General features: G+C 38.1%; 1 protein-coding gene across 2 annotated transcripts; it reads left to right on the forward strand.

Annotated features, from left to right (window-relative positions):
• Window positions 1–1,030: 1,030 nt before the first annotated feature.
• Window positions 1,031–21,746, forward strand: eIF4B (eukaryotic translation initiation factor 4B). Of its 2 annotated transcripts, XR_011900576.1 has the most exons (13): window positions 1,032–1,173; window positions 1,636–1,743; window positions 3,749–3,933; window positions 6,193–6,309; window positions 7,669–7,861; window positions 8,978–9,766; window positions 10,752–11,223; window positions 12,183–12,279; window positions 13,013–13,223; window positions 15,617–15,749; window positions 17,219–17,296; window positions 18,482–18,545; window positions 19,532–21,746. XR_011900576.1 is itself a non-coding variant. In XM_019051078.2 (12 exons), exons 1-12 carry the CDS (start codon window positions 1,161–1,163, stop codon window positions 19,598–19,600), a joined length of 2,451 nt encoding a protein of 816 aa, XP_018906623.2. In that variant the 5' UTR covers window positions 1,031–1,160; the 3' UTR covers window positions 19,601–21,746. The 2 variants fall into 2 exon arrangements, 1 of the variants encoding a protein (XP_018906623.2); XM_019051078.2 differs by lacking the exon at window positions 17,219–17,296 and having other exon boundaries at window positions 1,031–1,173.
• Window positions 21,747–21,836: the final 90 nt, after the last annotated feature.

Below are 21,836 nucleotides of genomic sequence, written 5' to 3' on the forward strand. Positions count from 1 at the left end.
ATATTTCCCCTCCAATTTTTCAGATGATTTTGTTCGCAATTTTACCGGAAGTTCCTGAAAATTTCAAGGGAAAATATTCATGAGTTTCCTCGGAAATAAACATTTTATCTAAGGAAATTTGGCAACTCTCGAATGTTCATACGGCGTTCTTCCTTAGCACGGCAGAAATACACCCGTTAAAAATCGAGGAGCGAAATCCCTCGCCGGAGTTTACATGGACCGAGTTCAACAGAAAGGAACCTATGCCCACATTTGGACCGCGTTTAGCAGAGAGGAACCAAGCCACATCAGCTATTGCCAAATTTAACTGGGCAGTTTAATTTGTTACAAGAGAACGTTTGTGCGGATTCCTTTGAAAATTTTAAGAAATTTGCATCGCACCATTTAGAAAATTCATTGGAATGTGCACAAAAATCCGCACAACTGTTCTCTTGTAAAAAATTGAATTGCCCAATTGAATTTGGCAACAGCTGATGAGGCTTGGTTCCGCTCTGCTTAACGCGGTACAGTAATGAAAAAATTGAGTCGAGAATGTTTTTGAAATAACGCAGAATAACACAGAATAACGGAATATCCAAGTAAGGAAAGACGTCAAGTTGACTCTCTTGTTTCATTTACTAATTTCTTTTCAATCTGTAAGGGTAGAATATATTTTTTTCACAGTTCATCATTTCAATTTGCCTGAAACTTCAAAATGTCTCAGCAACATTTGTAAAAATAAAAAAAATAACGTCAACAAAACGGAGTAAAAATAATACCAATAGTGTTAGGAACATGCATTGGTATTACAATTAAATCTATATTTTTCTCGGAGTGGGGCAACTTTACTGAAAGAAACTACGCTGGGTACCTACTGTGCGGCTTTTCTAATTGATTTCAAATTTCTTCGTTTTCTGAACCTAGAATTGTAACAATGTACATGAGAAAGAGAGACGACTGGAAAGTGCGAATGAGCTAGGCGGGAAACAAGCTCATGGCGGGAAATCTGATGTGTGGCGGGGAATTCAAAATGACGGCAACTGGAAAAAAGGAGCGTCAAATCAAATTTGCCGCCGAAAAAGGAGCAACGTGTCACCCCAACACAACATCCATCAGCCACCACCAGGCCCGAACGCACCGATCAACGGTGCCCGGCCTCCGCCGATCGTGCAATTTCCAAAATGGCTTCTACAGGTTAGTACTAAATCCTGTTCACGTGTTCTCAATTTATCTGCAAATTATCAAATTCTAAGGTTTCTCCATTTTAAAAGTGTTCTCTCTTCATATTTTTGCTTAGATTGAAATAAATTCACCCCATCCCGCCGACCCTCCGTTCCAAAAGTGACCTGCCAGATTGTCATCATGAGTCCACTCCAGCCTTGGGTTAAATTTTTTCAAAAGTCTTTCACCATGTTTATTTCTGCTATTATTCTGTATCCAGTGCTGAAATTACTTTCTTACGTTCCTAGTTTCCTCATCATGCTTCTGATCCATTCTCTCATCCTTCTCTGAAATACACATCTCGCCTGTATCTAGGTTGTGACAGGGCTGGCTGCATTTTCAATATGGAACTCAAAGATTCTAGAGCATGTCAGAAATTGAGGGTGAGTCCTGCTTACATAATCGCCCGATTTTAACCAATTTTCTGTCTTTCAGGGAAGAAAGCTAAGAAGAAAAAGAAGACCACCATCAGTATTGTTGGGCCCCCGGTTTTCACCAACGCTGCGCTCTCCACCGATAGTTGGGCCGACCAGTCTGAAATAGGTGAGTAATCATTCTCCTCCAGCATCATCTTTTTGTTTTTATTCAAATCATCAAATCAAGCTGAAGTGTTGCTCGATGGCAATTTGCCATTTATTATGCAAGAATGGTTCTGTACGGTCCTGAAGTCTCTACCTCGTGCCTCGCGAATCAAATTAATGTTTGCACTCGAGTGGGGAATCCCTATTAATATTTTCAATTTCTGTGAAAGCCTGATAGACTATTTGCTTCCTCTCCCTGAACTGGAGAAAGTTGCCGGTTACTCATTTTGTCATATCTGGATAAACCGTTCAGCATAGACAAAAATGATTCATGATCTAACCTATAAGTGTTGTTTCCCCTAATCCATAGCAACCTCCAAATTGAACTGAAAGTTATCTATTGACCGAGAAAGAGTTGCTCCTTGCATTGTGAAAGTATGATTTTTCTTGTTGTGTCACTGTAGCCTGTACATCTTATAAACTCGAGCCGTTAATCTGAATCTGAATGAATTCTCTCCGCTCTGAATGATCCCTACATAATGTTGAATCAGTTTTGTAAATATTAAGAACTCACATTTATTTTTCGGTTTGAGATGTAACTCTCCTAGTTTGATTGATCGAATGGCCATTTTTAAATTGTTTCTGCCACTCACTGTAGCTATTAAGTTTTCCACTCCGACCTTGATGAAGATAGACAAAGCCTACAGTGAACTTTGAAGCTTTCCCGTGAATATCATCTTTTCTTCATTACAACAGCTTGTAGAGTAGTACTCAATTAACCATACACAAGAATTATTTTCCGAGTGATCTACTCTTAAAACCTTTTGCGCTCAAGGTATTCCTTCTTACGAAGCACCTCAGCTCTGAGCCACTTAATCAATTCATTGTGAATTGTACCTGTTGGTACTCCGTGAATATAAGTCGGGCTTTGTTAAATCAACGTTGTAACCTACTTACTCTTCACAGATCCAAGATTTCTCCAATTCCTTTTTCCACCAATCCAAAGTCCATTCTTTTCCCCCTGTGACTCATGTTACAACAGTTATCTTGTCCAAACAATGGCCTGAACACAAGTTACATAATTTCAAATCAGAATGATACATAGCGAGTCATCAGATATAGATTAGGGCCGCTTCTCAGGAATTAATCAGTTTCCTCTGCAGGAAAATTTGGAACCTTCAGCTTTGTATTGACTGCGAATTACCTACCTTGTTTATGTTGGTATGATGCCATTACCACTGTCAAATGGACTTTCTAATTTTCATGAATTTGTCAACAATTGCACTTGTTTGATTTATCAGCAAAAACTAATATTTAGCCCATGATTCAGACAAGTGTATAGCTGCAAGTAATTAGCATCTCTTATTCCCCCTTCATCCTTCTGCTTGTTAAAATCCTTGTCTCTTGCACTCAGGGACGTTTCTCGTCTGCGCTGTTTCAGTATTTCTGTAAGAACTGTCTTACTAATTTGCTGAATAAATTCCGACCCTTTTCTCATATTGTGTAGGAGGCAATAAAATATGTCCATGCTATTCATCAGAATGCATGAGATGCTGCCTAAAGAGGAAGGAACCTCAGTCTACTACGATAAATTTTTTCAGGGAAGAGTTTATCATCAAGTTCAGCCCAAACTTTGACTTCATAGTTTTCTGTAGAAAATTATTCGAGATGCCATAGTTACAAGTGGCTTGGTTCTTCTTTATGCCAAAGATTTGTGATAGAATGATAGAATACAGTGTTTGATGGAATGAGTGACAAAAGTGAGTAGTCTTCAACCAACAAAATTGGCCAAGTGTAGGTAGATAGTTAATTTTTTGAAGATTACGAACTCAGCAATAATCAGTATGAATTACTTCAGCCATCTCATCCTGTTCATACTGTTCTCGCCTCCTTAATTTGTTAAGCTTCGCATTCGAGACGATGTCCACAGGTATAGATAATAGTTAACCGTTGCCCACAGTATTTATTCCATGGTTACTTACCTGGTTAGTTTCCGTATCACCCATTTTAATTCTTTCTTTCCGCAGAACTGATTGAGTCCATCCGCAATGTCAACACAGACATCAATCTGCCTAAAGCGCCGAGGTCCACGCGAGAATGTGAATTTGACGATTCTCAGGTGCCAACATCGCCCCCGTATCAGGCGCATCTTACGAATATTCCATTCGATATCACTGAAGATGAAATCATAGATCATTTCGGGAAATTTACTGTGAGTATTTGTTTTCTCCCAAACTCCCTTTCAGCACCACCTTTGATTTTAGGTATTGATTAGATCTTAAGATTACTCATAAGATGAACCGCTTGCCCTTGCCTCTGAGTTCATAACCTAGCCGATGAGCTTAGCCACCCAAATTGGCCTTAATCAGTCAGAACTGAATCATTTAAAGATTTTCAAAAATGTTCTAACCTCGTCGGGTGCCGTGTTGAAGAATCTAGCTTTGACACGTTAGAGGAAGTATCACTGGTCCAAATGGGGCCTTGTGAATTGGTGCAATTTGGTTTTGTGGCTCTTCCTAGTTAATTCTTGCTTATCATTACTGTAAATGAAAACTGCAGCAAATGAACACTTTAACTGATATTTTTGTGATGTTGAGGAATGAAAGGTTTGAAGTTGAAAAATTCTGTGGAGCTTGATGGCTTTATAAAAGTTCAAACTAGTGCCCTGAAACCAAAAATTGCATTATGACGTTAATATTTTATGCATGAAACTTCACGACTAGCGCTTCTCAAAATGTCCCATTTGAGATTTTTAAAAAAAATTTACTAAGCATGCTCACATACTCTAAACTTTTTAAATCTATCCCTATTAAGTATCGGAGTCATTGCATGAACAGCTGGTCAAATAGCTTATTCAATTTTGGGTGAAGTTGGAACTCTGACCATGAAGAGCCTCTTGTTTATCTCTGAGAACTGGGTGTCCACACTCAAGGGTTTGCTTTCCACGTATTTTAATACATAGGTATCAATGAACAGTTAGAATTAAATTCTTGAGAACAGGATGATTTCTAATAAAAATTATGAATTTTTGGAGCAAATCTAGAGAAAAGAGAATTATAAACAACCTGTTTTCTCCAACCTCCCATTTGTCTAAAGTCTCTGGGTGAGTGATGATAATAAGGCGAATTGTATGGCTGGAGCTCCTTTCCTATCGAAGTGAACTGCTTGAAGATCATCTTCTGGGGAAGTTGAGTTCGCCAAGTGACATGCAGTTTTCAATCTGACATAGTGTTCCAAAATTTTCTTTCCAACATAGCTTCACAGGGTTGCCACAGTCAACAAAAACCAAGAAACGTAAGGGAGTTTTAAAAAGTCAGAGAAAATGACAAAAGTGTCTGGGAAAAATTGTTAAGTCACCTTTATTTGCTTTCTAGAATGGGTTAGATGTTTCTAACAACAAATTTTGCCTGTAGGCTATTCCAAATTATTTAACTTTTTAAGTACCTGACATATCTTCCATTGTCAGGGAATTTTACCAAACTGGGTCAAGGAAATTTATTTTTTATTTTCGGTGGCAACCTGTAAAGTCCACCAACACAACCTCCCCTCTTTCCTTTTGGTCAAGAAACTTCTGCATCTTCAATTCAGAATTCACGGAAACAAATGCAACCATGTAGTTTCAGTAGACTTTTTCAATTTTATTCCAACATAACATTATTTGCTCTTTGTAAAAGTCTCGTCAGTACATGAAAAAAAGACTACGGAAGCTGTCAACAGTTCATTGGTTTATTGAAATACCTAAAAATTCAATGAGTTTCCAATGACAAAGCAGTATGAAAGAGGACACGAGTTGTTTTTGTTGTGAATGATAAGGATCAGTGTTACCTAGCGGGCATTCAGCCATTTTTCTGATAAGCTTGATATGTGCTCAACTATCAAAGATTAATTTTACCGATAGATTTAAATTTTTTTATAAATCATATTTATCAATTTGATTTTTTGACTGATAAATTCATTTATTTGAAGACAACACAATAAACATAGGACTGACATTAACATGATTATCTGATTAAATTTATTGTTCTTAGTATTATTTTTGTTTTTGTTATGAAGAATTTAAAATGATGAGCATCGCGCTTTAGATGGCTTGAACTCCTTCTGTCTTGAGTTTTGATAAAGCTTAAGCCATAAGTTGAGGTCGCCAAATGAGCCGCAAGTTTTCAATCTGATTCTCTTTATAGATCCTGCATACTTCATAATATTATACATTTTATGACTTTTATTATAAATATTCTAGATCAGACAAATAATTGTTCTTAAAAGAAAGTTTAGATCATGTTCAGGAAGGAAATGGTCCATTGATTTTAAGTTCAAGTACATGATATCTATCTGCCTGTGGAGGCTATGTTTGTTTGAAAAGTCTAAGACGTTAAGAATCGTAAACATTTTTCCAAGTTGCATTCGTAATATCTTCAAACATGTAGCTCTAAACCAGAAGTCAACATTAATTTTTTCTTCTTTTTTTTTCCAGATAATAAACTGTACCTTACCAAAAGATGGGAGGAACTCATCACGACTAAAGGGTTATGGATACATCGAGTTCGAACTCCGAGAGGAGCTCATTTCTGCTCTTTGTATCGGAGAAATGGTAGGGTTTTTTATCAAGTTTTTATCACCTTGTCAAATTTTATAATGTTCCAATTTTAAAAACCAAAAATTTTTGCTTCTATTTACTCAAGTCGTTTCGCCATGTAGTAAGAAGACAAATCTCAGTAGAAGTGAAGTTTTGAAGTCTCATCATGTTATGATTTTTCTACTAATATAATTTCCCAAAGGAACCATAACATCATCTTCTCGTGGAAAGCTTGTTCTAATTGAGACTTATTTGGACTTGCTAAAATTTAGATCTTCTGGGAGTTTTTCTTAGCAAGTGAATAAGAAGACTTGCAAAGTCTCTAAGTATCTATTTCATGGTTTTATGTTAGTAAATAAAAAATGCATCACCTCCAACCGACCTATACTTTGCACTCATTTCTCGGCTTTTGCTGCTCTCAAGAGAAGGGAACCTCACATGTCCTGAGGTGTATAATGGGCTGTCTATGTTTTTGCTCATGAGGCACTGTCGTTGGAAGTTGTGGATTATCCTGTAACCTTGTATAGGTTAAAAAGAGAGATGCATCACAATAGTAGTAAGATGGCCCGAAGTAGTAACAAGGAGAGTCAAACTGTCCTCGACCAGCTATTTCAAATTTGATATGATGTTTAAGGCAAGCTGAGCGCGCGTAGGCAACTGTATCCAAAACCAGTCAATTTTAAGCCATGGTGTTCAGGACCATAAAAAATCAAGATTAGTCAGGGAATGAAAAATTCTAGGGAACATTTGGGGGGAAAATCTGGTAATCTCCTCTTCCAGCGCTCAATCTCATTTTCTAATTTGCAGAAATTTTAAATTCCTATTGTTACATATTGAAATTAATGATATTGCACCTTAGCCGCAATTGTTGACTTATTGAATGGCATATTTGAATCTCTAAATCATCATATTAATAGAAAAGCTTTCATTGATCAGAGAGGACATACAGGAGAAAAACAAGGGGGATTCAACTGGAAACAAAGTGAAAATACTTGGAAGAAATATTTGTATTTTAGCCTTGTTTCCTGTCTTTTCCCCCTTGTTTTTCTCCTGTTACCATTGGCTCGGGCTGCTTCGTAAAAATTTGTACCTCTAGTACAAACATCAGTAACATTTTTGGAATTGAAGATTGTATGTATGCCAAAGAATCAGCTAAAAAACGAAAAAATTCGATCTTCACACCCGGGATCTCAGAGCATTATATAGTATTCCCCCAAGATAATCTCGGACAAGTGGGAGAAAACTTTGATTCTTCATCTGGAACCAAGCATGTCAAAAATTCCTGACACCATGATTTCGACGCACTTTGGAAGGTTTTTTTTAATGAAGGCAGATTCATAATGGTCTTTAACTCGGATGTCATAAATTTTTCAGAATGTTAAGGGCCGTCGGATGAAAATTGACTTGCCAGGCAACAAAGATGGCCGACCGATGGACTTCCGTGACCGACAAGGCCGTGACATGGGTCACCGCCAAGGCAGCCGCATGGGTGAAGGTGATCCTGAAGACCCAGAGCGTACAGAGAGCGATTGGCGAAACGCCCCTAGACCTGCCATGCCTGAAAGAGGCAAGTAATTTTGTGTCGATAAACTAGTTTCAAGATGAAGGGTTTTACTGAGTAAACTTAACTGTCAAGTGATTTCTAAAATTTAAAAAAAAAAAAAAAAAAAACCCATTTTAAATATGGCCTGAGTACTACCTAAAAGTAACAAGACATTAATTTAATCGGGGCGTGCGAAAACCGCTAACGTCCATTTTCCTAATCTTCAATGTTTTTCAGTTAATAATACTACTCGGAGTTTGATGCAACCACGAAAGTGGCGTTAATACTCGTCTCCGAGTCACCTTAGTCCCAAAACGAGTCCTTCGTCACTTTTATGGTTGTATCAGTTCTTTGAAAGTATAATCACCTCAAAAAAATGAAGACTGGAAAAATGGACATTAGCGGTTTTCGCAAGTCCCAATTCAATTCTGCTCAGAATATAATAGACCCACCATTCTCCTACCATTACGTTACCTAAAACAACTTATTGTTAGTCATTCTCTCTGACCTGAAAAAATTAAGTTTCTTTAAATTTTGAATTAAATAAATAGAAGCATTGCATTTCCAGCTGAAGACCTCTCTTGTAAGATGGACATATCATCTCTCAGGTTAATTCTGCCAATTTTTATGACCACTGAATTTTATAGCTATCAAGTGGACATAAATAGATTGCATTTTGCAAAAAGGAACCAGGAGTAATGCAATGTTGCTAAGATTGTGCGACTTCTTTCGTCTCGGGAGATAAACCTGATTATCTATTAACAGTTTCTATTGTACTCTCTAAAAGCTGTAAATTTAAGACGAAAATTACCATGTGAATTTCATATTTTTTCATGATTTCAGTAATTTTATTGCAGAGGATGAAGTTGCAAAATCTTAGCATCATTGTATCGCTTCTGGTTCCTTTTTGCAAAATGCAATCCAAATGATTAATCAGTGGTCTTTTTTTGAAGTAAATATTTTGATACAAACGTCTCTCAAATTTTCACAGCTTTAGTTTTCTTTCCATGTTAGTTTCACCCTCAGAGAAAGAATTTCTAGATTATTTTGATTAAATTATAAGTCAATGGGTTAAAAAATGTGCATGCCAAGTCTGTATTTTACGTCCTGTCACTAATTCAATTTTCTCTTCTATTACAGAGGGCTTCCGGCGGGACGGTTTCCGGAGCGACGACCGGGACCGAGATCGCGACCGCGACCGGGATCGCGGGTTCTCCAAGCGGCCCGGTTTCGACCGCGACGAGAAGCCCAAGGACCTCGACGGCGACTCCTGCTGGCGCGAAGGCGACCGCGCTCCGCCACCCGCGCGCGAGCCCCTCGAGCGGAGCAACGGCTGGCGCGAGCCCCGAGACCGCAGCGGCGGCGGCGGCTTCGAACGCCGCGGCGACAGAGATCGAGACAGGGATGACCGACGAGACAGGGACCGGAACGGCTTCGAGCGGATCCGACAGGAACGCGAGCGCGAAAGGGACGGCTCCAAGAACCGCGAACGCGATGGAAGTCTCGACTGGCGCGCGGACATGGGCGGCGAGCGAGAGAGTCGAGCCTTTGACCGCCGCGACAGGGACAGCGGCTTCGGACGCCGCGATAGGGATCGAGACGGCGGCGGGTTCGAAAGGCGAGGAAGGGACGGGTTCCGAGATCGTGGAGATCGGGATCGCGATCGCGATGGGTTCGGAAGACGGGACAGGGATGAGGATCGAGATCGAGGTTTTGGAAGGAGAGATCGGGATATGGGTTTCGAGCGCAAGGGGGATCCGGACCAGAGCGAGAAGGGCTGGAGGGATGAGCCGCGGGTTATTCCAACGCCGAGGCCGAACGCCAGGCCGGTCACCCCGACGCGGCAGGAGGAGAGGAGGGATGCGTCGCCCGCGCCGAGAGAGCCGGCTAAGGATGGGAGCAGAGAGGGGTCTCCGGTCAGAGAAAAGAGTAAGATTTCGTTTTTTAATTTTGTTTTTTTAAGCCTGTGGGCTGATCATTGAATTTCACAGGCAAAGCTGGCTTCTTGCTTCTTTAGGATGCATAGACAATAAGCAATTGAACATGTTTATTAATATAGCATCACCAGTCATTATCAAACTGTACTCTAATGCCTTGCCAGATGCCAGTCATCAGTTTTACTTAAATACTAAAGAAAAATTCCATGTTTTAAAATAATTTAATGTATCAAGCTGCGAAGAGTTTAGAGATATCACAGTGCTTTATAATCTTGTTTTGCGCCTATCTACTTTTTATTGGGTTAAATTGGCTCTACTTCATCATTTTTCGAAGGATGAGAGGTGAAAATAAAATTTGCATGAGATGAATACTTTGGTTAATACATTCCAAGAGAGAAAGGAGAAAAATGGGAATTTGTGATTTTCTGACTCATAGATTGACTTAGCTCAGTAGTGAAAAATTGAGACATTCTCTGAAATAACTGACTAAGAGAGATCTCACGAAGGTTATCTTGCTTCACGAGAGGTTTTATGATCGCAATTATTTCTTTCCTTCAACTGAAAAATTACCACTTGCAAATAGATGTAGTATGCAAAACATGGACTCAAGGTCAATTGTAATGTAAAGTCTTATTTTAGAATATCTGAACCCTACATTTTTTCTGTTTCTACCAAATACTGCTCTGTTCCTTTCTATCATACTCAATTCTAATGACACATACCCTAATTTTTGAGCGGAAGAAAAAAGAATTTTAAATATGGTATAATTTTGAAATATTCTCAGTGATCAGTACGTTCTGTGATGTGCACCTCTGGTCTTATAAAAGGAGCCATCAAATCATTTCTCTTTGTATGATCTCTCATACAATTATTTATTTTATTTTATTTTTTTTTTTTTGGTGTGGGATGAAATTAGTTCATTTATTTATTGTGTATTCCACACATTTAATTAAATTAATTAAATTTGTTTCCCGCAGGAGATGAGCCCCCAGCAACGCGCAAGCCTTTGAATCTGAAACCGCGAACAGCGCCCATCAGCAACACACCAGAGGTAGTGCCAAGCTCTGTGTTCGGGAACGCCAAGCCCGTCGACACAGCAGCGAAAGAAAGAGAACTGGAAGAAAAGTGGAAAGCGCGAGGCAGGCCAGAGCGGGAGCCCAAGGAAGGTGGTGAAAAGGAGCGCAGCGATAGAGATGCTGACAGAGAACGAGGAGACCGGGACCGTGAACGCGGTGACCGGGACCGTGAACGTGGTGATCGGGACCGTCCCAGAGGTGACAGAGACCGCGATAGAGGTGATCGAGATCGCGACAGAGGTGACCGAGATCGAGACAGAGGTGACAGAGATCGCGACAGAGGTGACAGAGATCGTGATAGAGGTGACAGAGACAGGCGTCGTCCTTTCAATCGGGACAGGGACCACTTTAAGGATCGAGACTCAGACAATAGGTATGTCACTTACATCTAGGTTTGTAAAGGGACTCACCATCGTCTCTGCAAAGAACGAACGTCTCTTGTTTGCGCTGTTTCAGTATTTTTTCCAGCAATTTTTTGTTAAAGGAGAACCGTCGCACAAATTATTCTGAAAATTTTAGAGTCTTTCTTCACCAGGGCTCAATAAAAATTATCAAATTTTTGTGAACATTTTTTGAGACGGTTCTCTCGCTATAAATAAAGCAAATGCAAATAAGTACCAAAACAGCACGATTGAGGTGTATTCTTTTTGCGGGAACCAACTACTTGTACCTCCTAAGTAATAAATGAGTTGGTGCAAGACAATCGCCTGCAATTTTCTTTTATTTAAGGAAAGAAACTAGCTTTACTTGAGGGCTTGTCTGAGAGAGTTAAAGAGCCACCTTTTTTGCCCCAAATCTGGGATCACAGGAATTCCATCACTGTATGGCCTCATTGAATTCCTAGAATGTGATTTTTACTTCGAGTTCAAAGCCAGTATTAGTGCTTTAGTATTCCTAAGTGTACATCGTTTAATAGAAGGTGTGCAAAAGAGAAAAATATTTATTTACTAAATTTTTAAATCTTTCTAATCTATATTTCAACTTGTGTCCTACGGGGACTCTCTGAAATGATAAAAACACTGCAAAGCAAGTGCTTTCATAGCCCCCCCCCCCCCCTTCAAATATAACTCCTTTGAAAACAAACCATACTTGCCCAATTCAGCAAAGACGGCAATTCAGAAAAAATTGTTTTGATGATTTCAAGTGTCCTTTTTTTAATCTTATATCCAATATTAAGTTTCTGACAAAACTACGAAATCGAAATCGTAGTTTCGAAAACTACGATTAAATTCTATTGTGATCCTACTGAAAGTATACTTCCAGGCTTGAAATACATTTTTCTGCGAGCTTTCTCTTGACTAATCTTATGTATTTTTTTCCTGTTATTTTTAGGCCATCAAAAGAGAATGAACCTCCAAAAGAAGAAAAAAGTTTTGAGCCTGCACCACCTCCGAAAGAAAACGCTTGGACCAAGCGCCCTCAATTATCGGTGAATTCATTTCTTTTTTTTCCTCTTCCCTTCAAGTTAGTTTTTCATGAGTTTGTAATAGCAGCAATCATATCGGCTTTAGAAATGCAGCTAATAGTTTACAGTTGAACTTGGCTGATGCCAAAAGCCGCGCAAGTGGGAGCCATAGCTGTTTAAATTGTACTGAATGGGTAATACATTAATGATTGAATGTTCAGAGTGCCATAATTTATCATCGAATTCAAAGGAAGCCAACACCTGAATTTTTTCTATCACTCAATGCATCTAACGAGGAGACCAAATTATAGCCTTTTTGAAATTGTTGCAAAAAAAGTCCTTGAACAGAAAGATGTGGAAACCTACAAGTTGCGCAGTTGTTAATTCACCAATCAATCTCTTTCGAAAACATCCAACTGTGTTTCATCGATAAAATTGATGTGTGTGAATCTAGTGTAGTCAAGGGAAGGTTAATAGTGAACATTCTTGCCAAAGAAGTTAGGTTTCTTCCTCCTTCACACACCAACCAAAGATTTTTGAAAGAAGGATGCAGATAATTCCATATCGAGGTGTATTTGCTAACTTCCTACTTAATGCAAATTTCCTCACCAGTTATTTAAAATGCAGAGTCAGGCACCTTTTGCAATCTGGGTCTACTCAACATCAGGAACTACTTTTACAAGTTTGAAGGGACCAGCTGTCACGAATTGTTTCATGAAATGCCCTTTTAACACCAGGTCATCTTTCTTTATTTCAGGCGAACAATGGTCTGCCTGAATCGGATGAATCGAAGATAGTCAAGAAGGTAGAATCTGAGCCCAAAGAACAGAAAGAAGAAGTGATTTCTGAAATCAAGCCGAAAGCTGCTCCTGTCGAGCCAGCGGCAAAAGAACCTAGTAAACCGAAAGAAATCATCTCCAACGATGCTAAAACGAATTCACAACCTATCACCGAGTCAAAGAAAAGTGGTAAGTCTCAGGTTTCATAGGGGTATTTTTAGGTTAATTTTCAAAGTGAATTTGATTGAGGGAGAAGGGTCTGCAACGGTTTGTTAACTTGAGTCCTGATGATTAGAATAATGATCTTGGGAGTAGTGGTCTGATGTCTGTGAAGACCTGATCAGTTTATGAAGGACTCAACTGCCATCTTTGAACACAGCAGTTTCCCTGTACTTCTTGCAAAATTGGGGATATTAAATCCATCTAGGGGCTATGAAGTGTGGTAAAAAGTAGCGTTTCATTTGCGTAATTTTGGATTATTTTTTAGGATGAGATCAACTGAAAAGGTATGACTTTTCAGAAAATGGTACTTTAACTTGGTCTGATGATTAGAATAATGATCTTGGGAGTAGTGGTCTGATGTCTGTGAAGACCTGATCAGTTTATGAAGGACTCAACTGCCATCTTTGAATACCGCAATTTTAATCGTGGAATAATTTTATTTAAAATCCTAAATTAAATTTCTACATTTTTATATATTTTTTAATTAAAGACTATCAACTTTATTTCGATATATTTGGTATTTTGATTTATTTTACTTGAACACTTAACTTTTAAAGTTTTTTATTGTTGTTTCTCTGCACTTCTCGCAAAATTGGGGATATTTGATCCATCTAGGGGCTATAAAGGGTGGTAAAAAGTTTAGTTTCATTTGCGTAATCATAGTTCATTTAATTTTTAGGGTGAGATAAACCTTTTTTTTTTTTTTTTTTTTTTTTTTTTTTTTACTACTTCAAATAGCCCACAAGGGCTAATCCCACACTTTAAGTCCCATCCCCCCTCCGTCCCTACTGAACCAGTCCCAGGCAACCATTGTTTGAGACCATCAAACACGGGTCGCCTGGCCGGGAATCGAACCCGGGACCTCCCGATCATAGAGCAAGCGCTACAACCACTACACCATAGGAGGCCGACAAAAGGAACAACTGGAAAGGAATTTTTGGAAAATGACACTTCAACATGGTCTGATGATTAGAATATTGATCTTGGGAGTAGTGGTCTGATGAGAGTGATGACCTGATCAATTTATGATGGACCTAAATTCTCTTCTACGCTTGAGCAAATACTTTTCGACGAACTGTCCTTTAAGCTCTCCATAATCTCGATGATTATATTTATGATCATGGGAGTAGTGGTCTGACACTGCTGGAGAACTGATCATGTAGATGAGGAGTGGAGCTTTCAAGTGGCAAAAGTGGGTAGTTAAGTGGCTCATTGACAATTTTCTCACGGACCATTTTACTTCTTATTTTTTACCGTGACCACCGGTATAAGGCAACTGTAAAAAGAACTGAAAGTAAATTTTTAGAACTCTAATGCGCACCAGTACGAAACTGAGGGGGGGAGAGTGTTCAGCTCAGGCAGTTTGCAATGGAATATTAAATTGGAGTCACGCCGAGAGATCTTTACCGGTTTGGGCCTTATTAGACCTCATCAGAAGATCACACTCGGCAGTGAACCCAACTTAACATGCCGCAAAATCCAAGAGTGTGAGCCGAGTGTGATCTTCTGATGAGGTCTAATAAGGCCCAAACCGGTAAAGATCTCTCGGCGTGACTCCAATTTAATATTCCATTGCAAACTGCCTGAGCTGAACACTCTCCCCCCCTCAGTTTCGTACTGGTGCGCATTAGAGTTCTAAAAAAATTTATTTTTGACTCTAATTTTAATTTTTGGTATTTCTTGGCTTTGTTTCCCCGCGAAATGGTGTGGACCCAGCACCATTTCTCCACCTTGTTATATACAGTTTTGGGCCGCTTCTTAGTGTTTAATTTTCTCAACTGAAAGTATCAGTATGTGTTTTCTGATAAGAGCTAAACATTTTGTTATTATCGAAGGCTCTCATTGTACAGGGTTCGTGCGATTACGGAATTTTGAAAAGTCAAGAAAAACCTGGAAATTTCAAGGAAATTGGTGAAAGAATCAGAGAAAAATTGTTTAGCCACCTTTAATTTCTTTCTAGAATGGGTTTGACAATTTGAACAACAGATTTTGCGTGGAGACTCCTCCAAATTTCGCCTTTTAAATCATTTGGCTTGTCCATAAGTATCAGAGAATTGTATTATCTAAATTCTGTGGCAATCCTGATGGTAATCCTGTCATGTCTTTTTTTTATTTCATGGGAAATTACCTATCTGACATGAAAATAGCTTGTGAAATCATACCTCTATCATACAGCATTGATATGCTTTCTTCCTGACATTTTGACCACTTTTTAGGTACTTCTGACACCTTACCTCACAGGCCTCTCTATTTTCTGCTACGAATAACTTGTGAATCTAGGCCTTGAATGTAAAATGAAAATATTGGATCCAACAAATTTGTGGCTGTGCTTCAAATTAAATTCTTTCCGTTTATTGCAGATACAACCGTGAACAATCGTGCACCTCCAAAAGCGAGTGAGCCAGTCAAACCTCAACTGCAAGAACGGCAGGACCCCCAAGAGCCAGCATCAGGTGACGGTGATGACAGCGAATGGAGCACCAAAGTCTCCAGGTACAGTTTCGATCAATTTCTAGACTAAGCTTGCCACGTCTTCCTTAGTCTGTTGGTCTTGCTTTTTATTAGTAGACAGGCCTCCGTGTACACCTAGATTTTTAGATTTGCCTTGTTTGCCCTCTGAAGTAATGGAATTCGATGAGTTTGATGATTTTCAGTTTTAAAAAGCAAGAAAGTCCAGCAGTTTGCCTTACTGTGGCCTTTGAAAGTCTACAAATATTCGTTTATGTACTGGGTCTCTGAGAAAAGTTGTATGAATGCATGAAAGTCCTTGTTGAATTCATGAGAACATGTCCACACGGGTGAATTTTTTATCTTGAGTATTTCATTGCTTGTCAGAGCATTCTTGTGGGAGTTTTGAGTGTTCTTCATGTGTATTAACTTGTCACATGTCCGAGGGGAAAAGAGATGCTCTTCAAGAAGGAGCTAAAATGTCTGAAAATCTCTTTGGCTTCGGAAAGGTATTAATAGCCATGTGCTGAAAATCTCTGTTCTTTATAAACTGAAAATCCACTTGTGATGGAAAAAGTGAACTTAGAATGAAAAGAAGAAAGGCGATTTTACAGTACTCTCTCTCTATATAGCAAATTTCAATGAACCAAAAAATTAATCAAGTACAGGGAGATGTCCGGTGAACAAAGAGTATAGTACATGTATTTAGTATGGGAAAGAGCCGTCGGATTTATCCCGCATAAAGTGTGTTCCCTTTCAAAGGAGGCCTCCACGGAAGCAGAGTGTTGTACTTAAGTCAATTTTTCCAGTCTTAAGCAAGGTTGAATTCTTAAATGAAATTTGGAAAGAATGATTTCTTCATCAATTCAGTGCTCGACATCTCTCAAAAGCTATTCAAAAACTGAAGAAACAAACTGCTCATTCTGGATAAAAATCACTATGTCTTTGTTTCTATGTGATGGCTGGATAGTCTTTTTACACCGGAATTCATAAACTGACTTGTTTTCGGGAGGAGTGTGATTTGAGTCTCTGTTCAAGCTTTTCGCGAAGCATTATTTTTGCTGTGTTTTTCGTATGTTTGCACAGGGCTTTTCGCTCTCTAGTTCTCATCAGTCGTGTTGTTCCTCCACAAGACTTGCTGTAAGGGTGTCTAGCATTAGGATTCTAGGTCAATCAGGATTTGAGGATAAATCGGTTGTAAAATCTGGATTTGAGAAAAGTCAGCAGTACGATCAGATATTTTTATTGAACTATTTTTGTGAAGTTACCTTTGTGCAGAAATTTTAATTTTTCTCCACAAAAAATCAGAATTTGAAAAAAATTATGAAATCAGGATTTAGCAGTCAAAAATTCGAATTTTCCTAAATGAAAGAAAACTAGACACCCTGCTTGCTAATTTGATAAACTACTTTCAAGTAAAAAAAAAAAAAAATAACTTTTTCAAAGTTACATTTAAAAGCTTAGGATAGTGTTCAAAGGGCATAATGATTATAAGTCTTGCTTGTTTGGTACAGGAGACAAAAACAAGGGAAATCAGGGCATCAGCAAGTGCAAAATTAGGAGTTAACTGCAAATCAGCAGCATATTCTCAAGTAAGTACTGTGTGTTTGCTCTAGTGGAGGTTTTTGTAATGGGGTATTTTGGTTTGGTGATGGTGCTTATTTCGAGTCTTCATGAAATCTGTAACTTTGTCCGTGCACTGTAGCTTGTCTAATTTCTAAAAATTTGTGTGGGTCTTACTTGAAGATCGCATTCTCGAGCCAAATATTGTGGCTGAAATTCCTGCTTAACCTGTAAGTGGAAAGTAAGTGAAAAATTAAGTATTGCAATCAGTGTTTGAAACTCGGCATGAAGTTTTAGCAGCCGTTTGGCTCGCAACTTTTTTTCTCAGGGGTCAAAATGAAAATGAAAATTTGAAAATTGAATTGATCACACTAGACGATGTGGCACCTTGCAGAATGTGCCAAAAACTCCCCAAAACGGAGTTTAACAACGATTTTCATAGCGGCCAAAGGTAATTTCTTACCGGCAAATTGCTGTTTGGCTGGCGTGTGTCGCAAACATTGATTGCAATTGCTCATGGCAAATGAATGGTTGTTTGGCAAGTGTGTCCGAAAGTGCTGCATTTTTTCTCTTGCCATTCGATCTGGAAAATTAAATGCCAAGTTTAATGACTTTTCTAGAAATTCTGTCAACACGTTTTTGACTGAACATGGCATTGCCATGTTTTCGGCGTGATTTTACTGAAAACTAAACTTCTGAGTGTATCTTACTTGGAATCTTGAGCCACAGTGTATGCATTTTTTACCATAAATTATTTTTCGGTGAACTTAAAGGAAGTGTGAGCAACTGAGCACAATAATTATGCTGGGATCCATCACAATAATTTGCTCTAATAATCGTGATCTCTAACATTCAATAACCTCATTTTCTTCCTAATTCTAGTTGATATGCTATTTTTGTGCTTTAAAGAGTTGTGAAGATGAAAAATGCTATAGAAGCAGGGTCGTTGGCGGTCTGAAATACCGGGAAAAGTCAAGAAATTCCTGACAAATCCATTAATCACTAAAACATAAGTGATCTTCTAACTGTTAACCCTTTCCAGTCATTTTTAATGCTCGTCATATTTTAATCTGCTACTGAATGCCTTCTCCCATGATTTGGTCTCTTAACAAGGAAATTTTGTCCTAAGTTTAGCAAAAGTCCATAGTATATGAGTTAGTGCAGGTCCCTAAAAATGTGTATGTATTCAAACAGTCATATTTTTACTTTTTCAGAATTGAACCATCTGAAGAGATCCAATCATCAAAAATGCTCAAAGCTAAAGAACAAAAACCTCCTGTAAGTATCTCTGAATCACTTAAATCCATTGACTTATAATACAATCTAGACCGCGCGCTAAGCCCGACTTTGGGCAGGAGAGGTAAGACAGCTAGGGGGGTAAAGCAAGGTAAAGACGCCCCTTCAGCTTATATGATACAGCCTGATATACATGTAGTGTGGACCATGACTTGCGACGTCACTCGATGGCTTATATTCTCAGCGCTGCCACTTCGGCACTCCTTTAGTCCATACCTGTAGTAGAGTGTACCTTGACAAAGACACTGGCAACTTGGCAAGCTGGCTGGAACTACATGCAATCCTGGTTGCCTATTGTCACATTAAAAAATTGTAGCACGCGGTCAAGATTGTATTATAAGTCAATGCTTGAATCCCAGCCTAACCAGAGACCAAGACCATTATATGATTTCATTTCCTTTAAATGATAAAGAGGCTAGTCCAAAGAAGAATTCTCTCCCCCTCAAATCCCTTATTCAGCAGTCCATTGTAACAGTGAGGAGTGGGGCGGGGGAAGCAAACCCCCCCCCCCCCCCCCCCCCAATAAAACGAGGCTCCTGCTGCCGTTCAACATGGCTTTCTTGTGTCAACTTTTCCTGTTTGGGATCAATGCACTATTCTTTAAGAAAAATCTGAAGATGATATCATAATGGCCGTTAGAAGTATGCTTTCTTCAAATCAAAACACGTCTGTTTGTTTATTAGTAAATTTTATCTGTCTATTGACAATCTACCAGGCTTAAGGGTTTGTTTCTCAGCTGCTTTTTTGAAGATTTTGGGCTCAAATTCATTCCATGTTTAGCGTACCATCTGAATTGTCTGTCAGTTGAAAGGAATCGATAATCCTAGTTTAGGGAGTACGAGCGCAAAGTGGTAGAATGTAATTATCTTCCTGGTAAATAACTTTCGCGGATTTAAAACGCTCGGGGTCGAATTTTCATGGTGATTCTTATTTTAAAACAATTTTTTCAAATTTTGTTTCTTTTTCAGAATTTTGCAACAGTCAACAAATATGCTCTTTTTGATGACGATCCAGAAGACATCAACAAACCGAACTGATTTTTTCAACTATCACACCCCTATTTTTTGTCCCTTTCAATTCTATTCATTATCGCTCATGGTTCATCCATGGTTATTCAGTAACTTAACCCTTGCCTCCAACTTAAAGATAAATTTTATGTAACAGAATTTTAGTGTGTCCCATCTAATGATTACAGATCCTTTACTTATGTTCGTTTTACTTTCATCGATTGGCCCTGTGTCCTCTTATTTTCACCTTAAATTATTTCATCAAGAATTTTGTTTGTCTGTAACTGAAACTACAAGGCTGAATTTTTTTTTTTTTTTTTTTTTTTTAAATTAATCTTTATCGTGTTTAATTCTCAAAAGGTGTTGAACATCAGGAATCCCAAGCGTTTAGTTAAGTATCCATTTGGGCCTGTTTTTTTTTTTTTTTTTTTTAATCAATATTTTTGCATTTTTCCTGAAAAACGTCCCTCTTTTCCTCACAATTTCAAAAAATTGTTAATTTTTTCTTCAGCCAAGAAAATATTTTTTTCTTTCTTCTCTTTTATTTTTGTTTTTTTTTTAATTGTAAGTGAAATTTGTCTAGAGACTTAATCACTCCCTTTCTTGTGAATATAACTTCGCGAGTACATACTGGATATTTATTCTGTACCTACACTATGTATGTATGTATGTATCAATTGTGATTTTATATTCTACGATTCAACCAAGCGTTGCAGTCGCAACAAAATTGCTAAAAGGTATTTTTATACTATTTTTACTTCCCTGATACGCAGTGTTACCATTTCTAAGGCAGCTTGATTTTCGTAGAGATGGAGGACTAGACTCATATCGATAAAAACTTTAATGCGCTGGGTCATCGTTCTTACAAACGAAAAAAAATTGTCTGGAAACGGTACCTCCGCTGAAAGTCTGAGGAACTTTTCCAAGTCAGGGTTTGAGTGCTCTGTGTGTGCGTGTTTGTACATTTAAGTATGGATGAAGCCGATCGTCCGAATATCGGAATTCGGCGATCGGCAGATTTTGTTGTAATCTACTCTCGAAAACTTTCAGTCCTGTTTTTGGTCTTCTTTGCATCAATCTCACCACGTCAGTTTTGTCAGTTTGCAGTAAAATTGCCCAATCCTTTAATTTCTGATGGTTCTTTAACCATTTTGTCTGTAGTATGTAATTTTCAGTCTGAAGTGAACAGTACGCATCTTGATTTGTCCGGGCGCAAGAAAATTTAGTTCATTGTTGTTAGAATCAGAATAAGTTTGATATCTTCATTTTTAATAGCTGCTTGCGTAATTATAGATCTGATGGCATAACTTTCAGATATGTAGTTGGATGAAACTCTAAATTCTTGCATTATGAACTAAGAGGAAGTAATTTCTGCTTCCTATTGCTGACAAATTTGTCAATGTCTTGATTTTCGTTAGAATTATAACTTGAGTTCTCCAGCATTAATAAATTTGAGATAATTTGAGGCCTGTGATAAGAAACTGCAATATTCTAGTCATGGCTCTCTCTCTCCTTAGACTGAGAAATTTTATCATTCCAAAGTTGACAATTGGGAATCAATTTTGCTCAATTTGAAAGCACAAGTAAACTTATTTGTTTCTTTTATTTTGCCGAGTTGCAACATGAATATGTTCTCTTTTATGTATAATTATGCTTTTCAAGACGTTTTCCCCCTGTTTTGCACAGAAATCACGATGATCTAAACTATCAAATATAAATGACAAATTGTATATTTAGACGCATTTTAGACCTTTCCCACTTTTACATTTTCCAATTGTTTTTCTGAGAAAAAGGTATGAGTTCAAATAAGTAATCAGTCAAAATACCTTCAATCAACATATTACTATTGTCTTAATTGTTCTATCTACGTATTCGTTCGTCATCTGAATTAATTTCTTGCGCTCGGATAAACAGAAGCTAATGTTAAGTATTATTCTTTTACCTTTTTCATCAGTTTTTTTTTTATTTTGCGGCCCTCACCGCTCCACGCAATTTATCAGTTTTGAATCTACTCCAATGTACATAATACTACACGCATATAGGTTATTAATTGATTAGTTAATTCAATATTTTGGTGTATTTTGTTTACCTTTTTAATGATTGGTTTTTAATATTGTTGCAACTGAAACCTTAGTTTGTTTATAAATTGAATAAACTTACTATTATATTTGGTAAACTGTTTTGTCTGATCTTGAATTGTCTCTACTCCTCGTGTCCAATTAGAAGAAGGATCCTTTGCGTAATGGTTAAAGTTAATTTTGTTTCG

The sequence above is a fragment of the Bemisia tabaci genome, chromosome 9 (assembly GCF_918797505.1).
Source record: "Bemisia tabaci chromosome 9, PGI_BMITA_v3".
Classification (NCBI taxonomy): Eukaryota; Metazoa; Arthropoda; class Insecta; order Hemiptera; family Aleyrodidae; genus Bemisia; species Bemisia tabaci.

What these genes read in the sequence shown, in the direction of transcription:
- eIF4B (XM_019051078.2), top strand. An exon ending in GGCCGACCAGTCTGAAATAG is followed by an intron (nt 1,744 to 3,748) that starts GTGAGTAATCAT and finishes TTCTTTCCGCAG; the next exon opens with AACTGATTGAGTCCATCCGC. An exon ending in CTCTTTGTATCGGAGAAATG is followed by an intron (nt 6,310 to 7,668) that starts GTAGGGTTTTTT and finishes TAAATTTTTCAG; the next exon opens with AATGTTAAGGGCCGTCGGAT.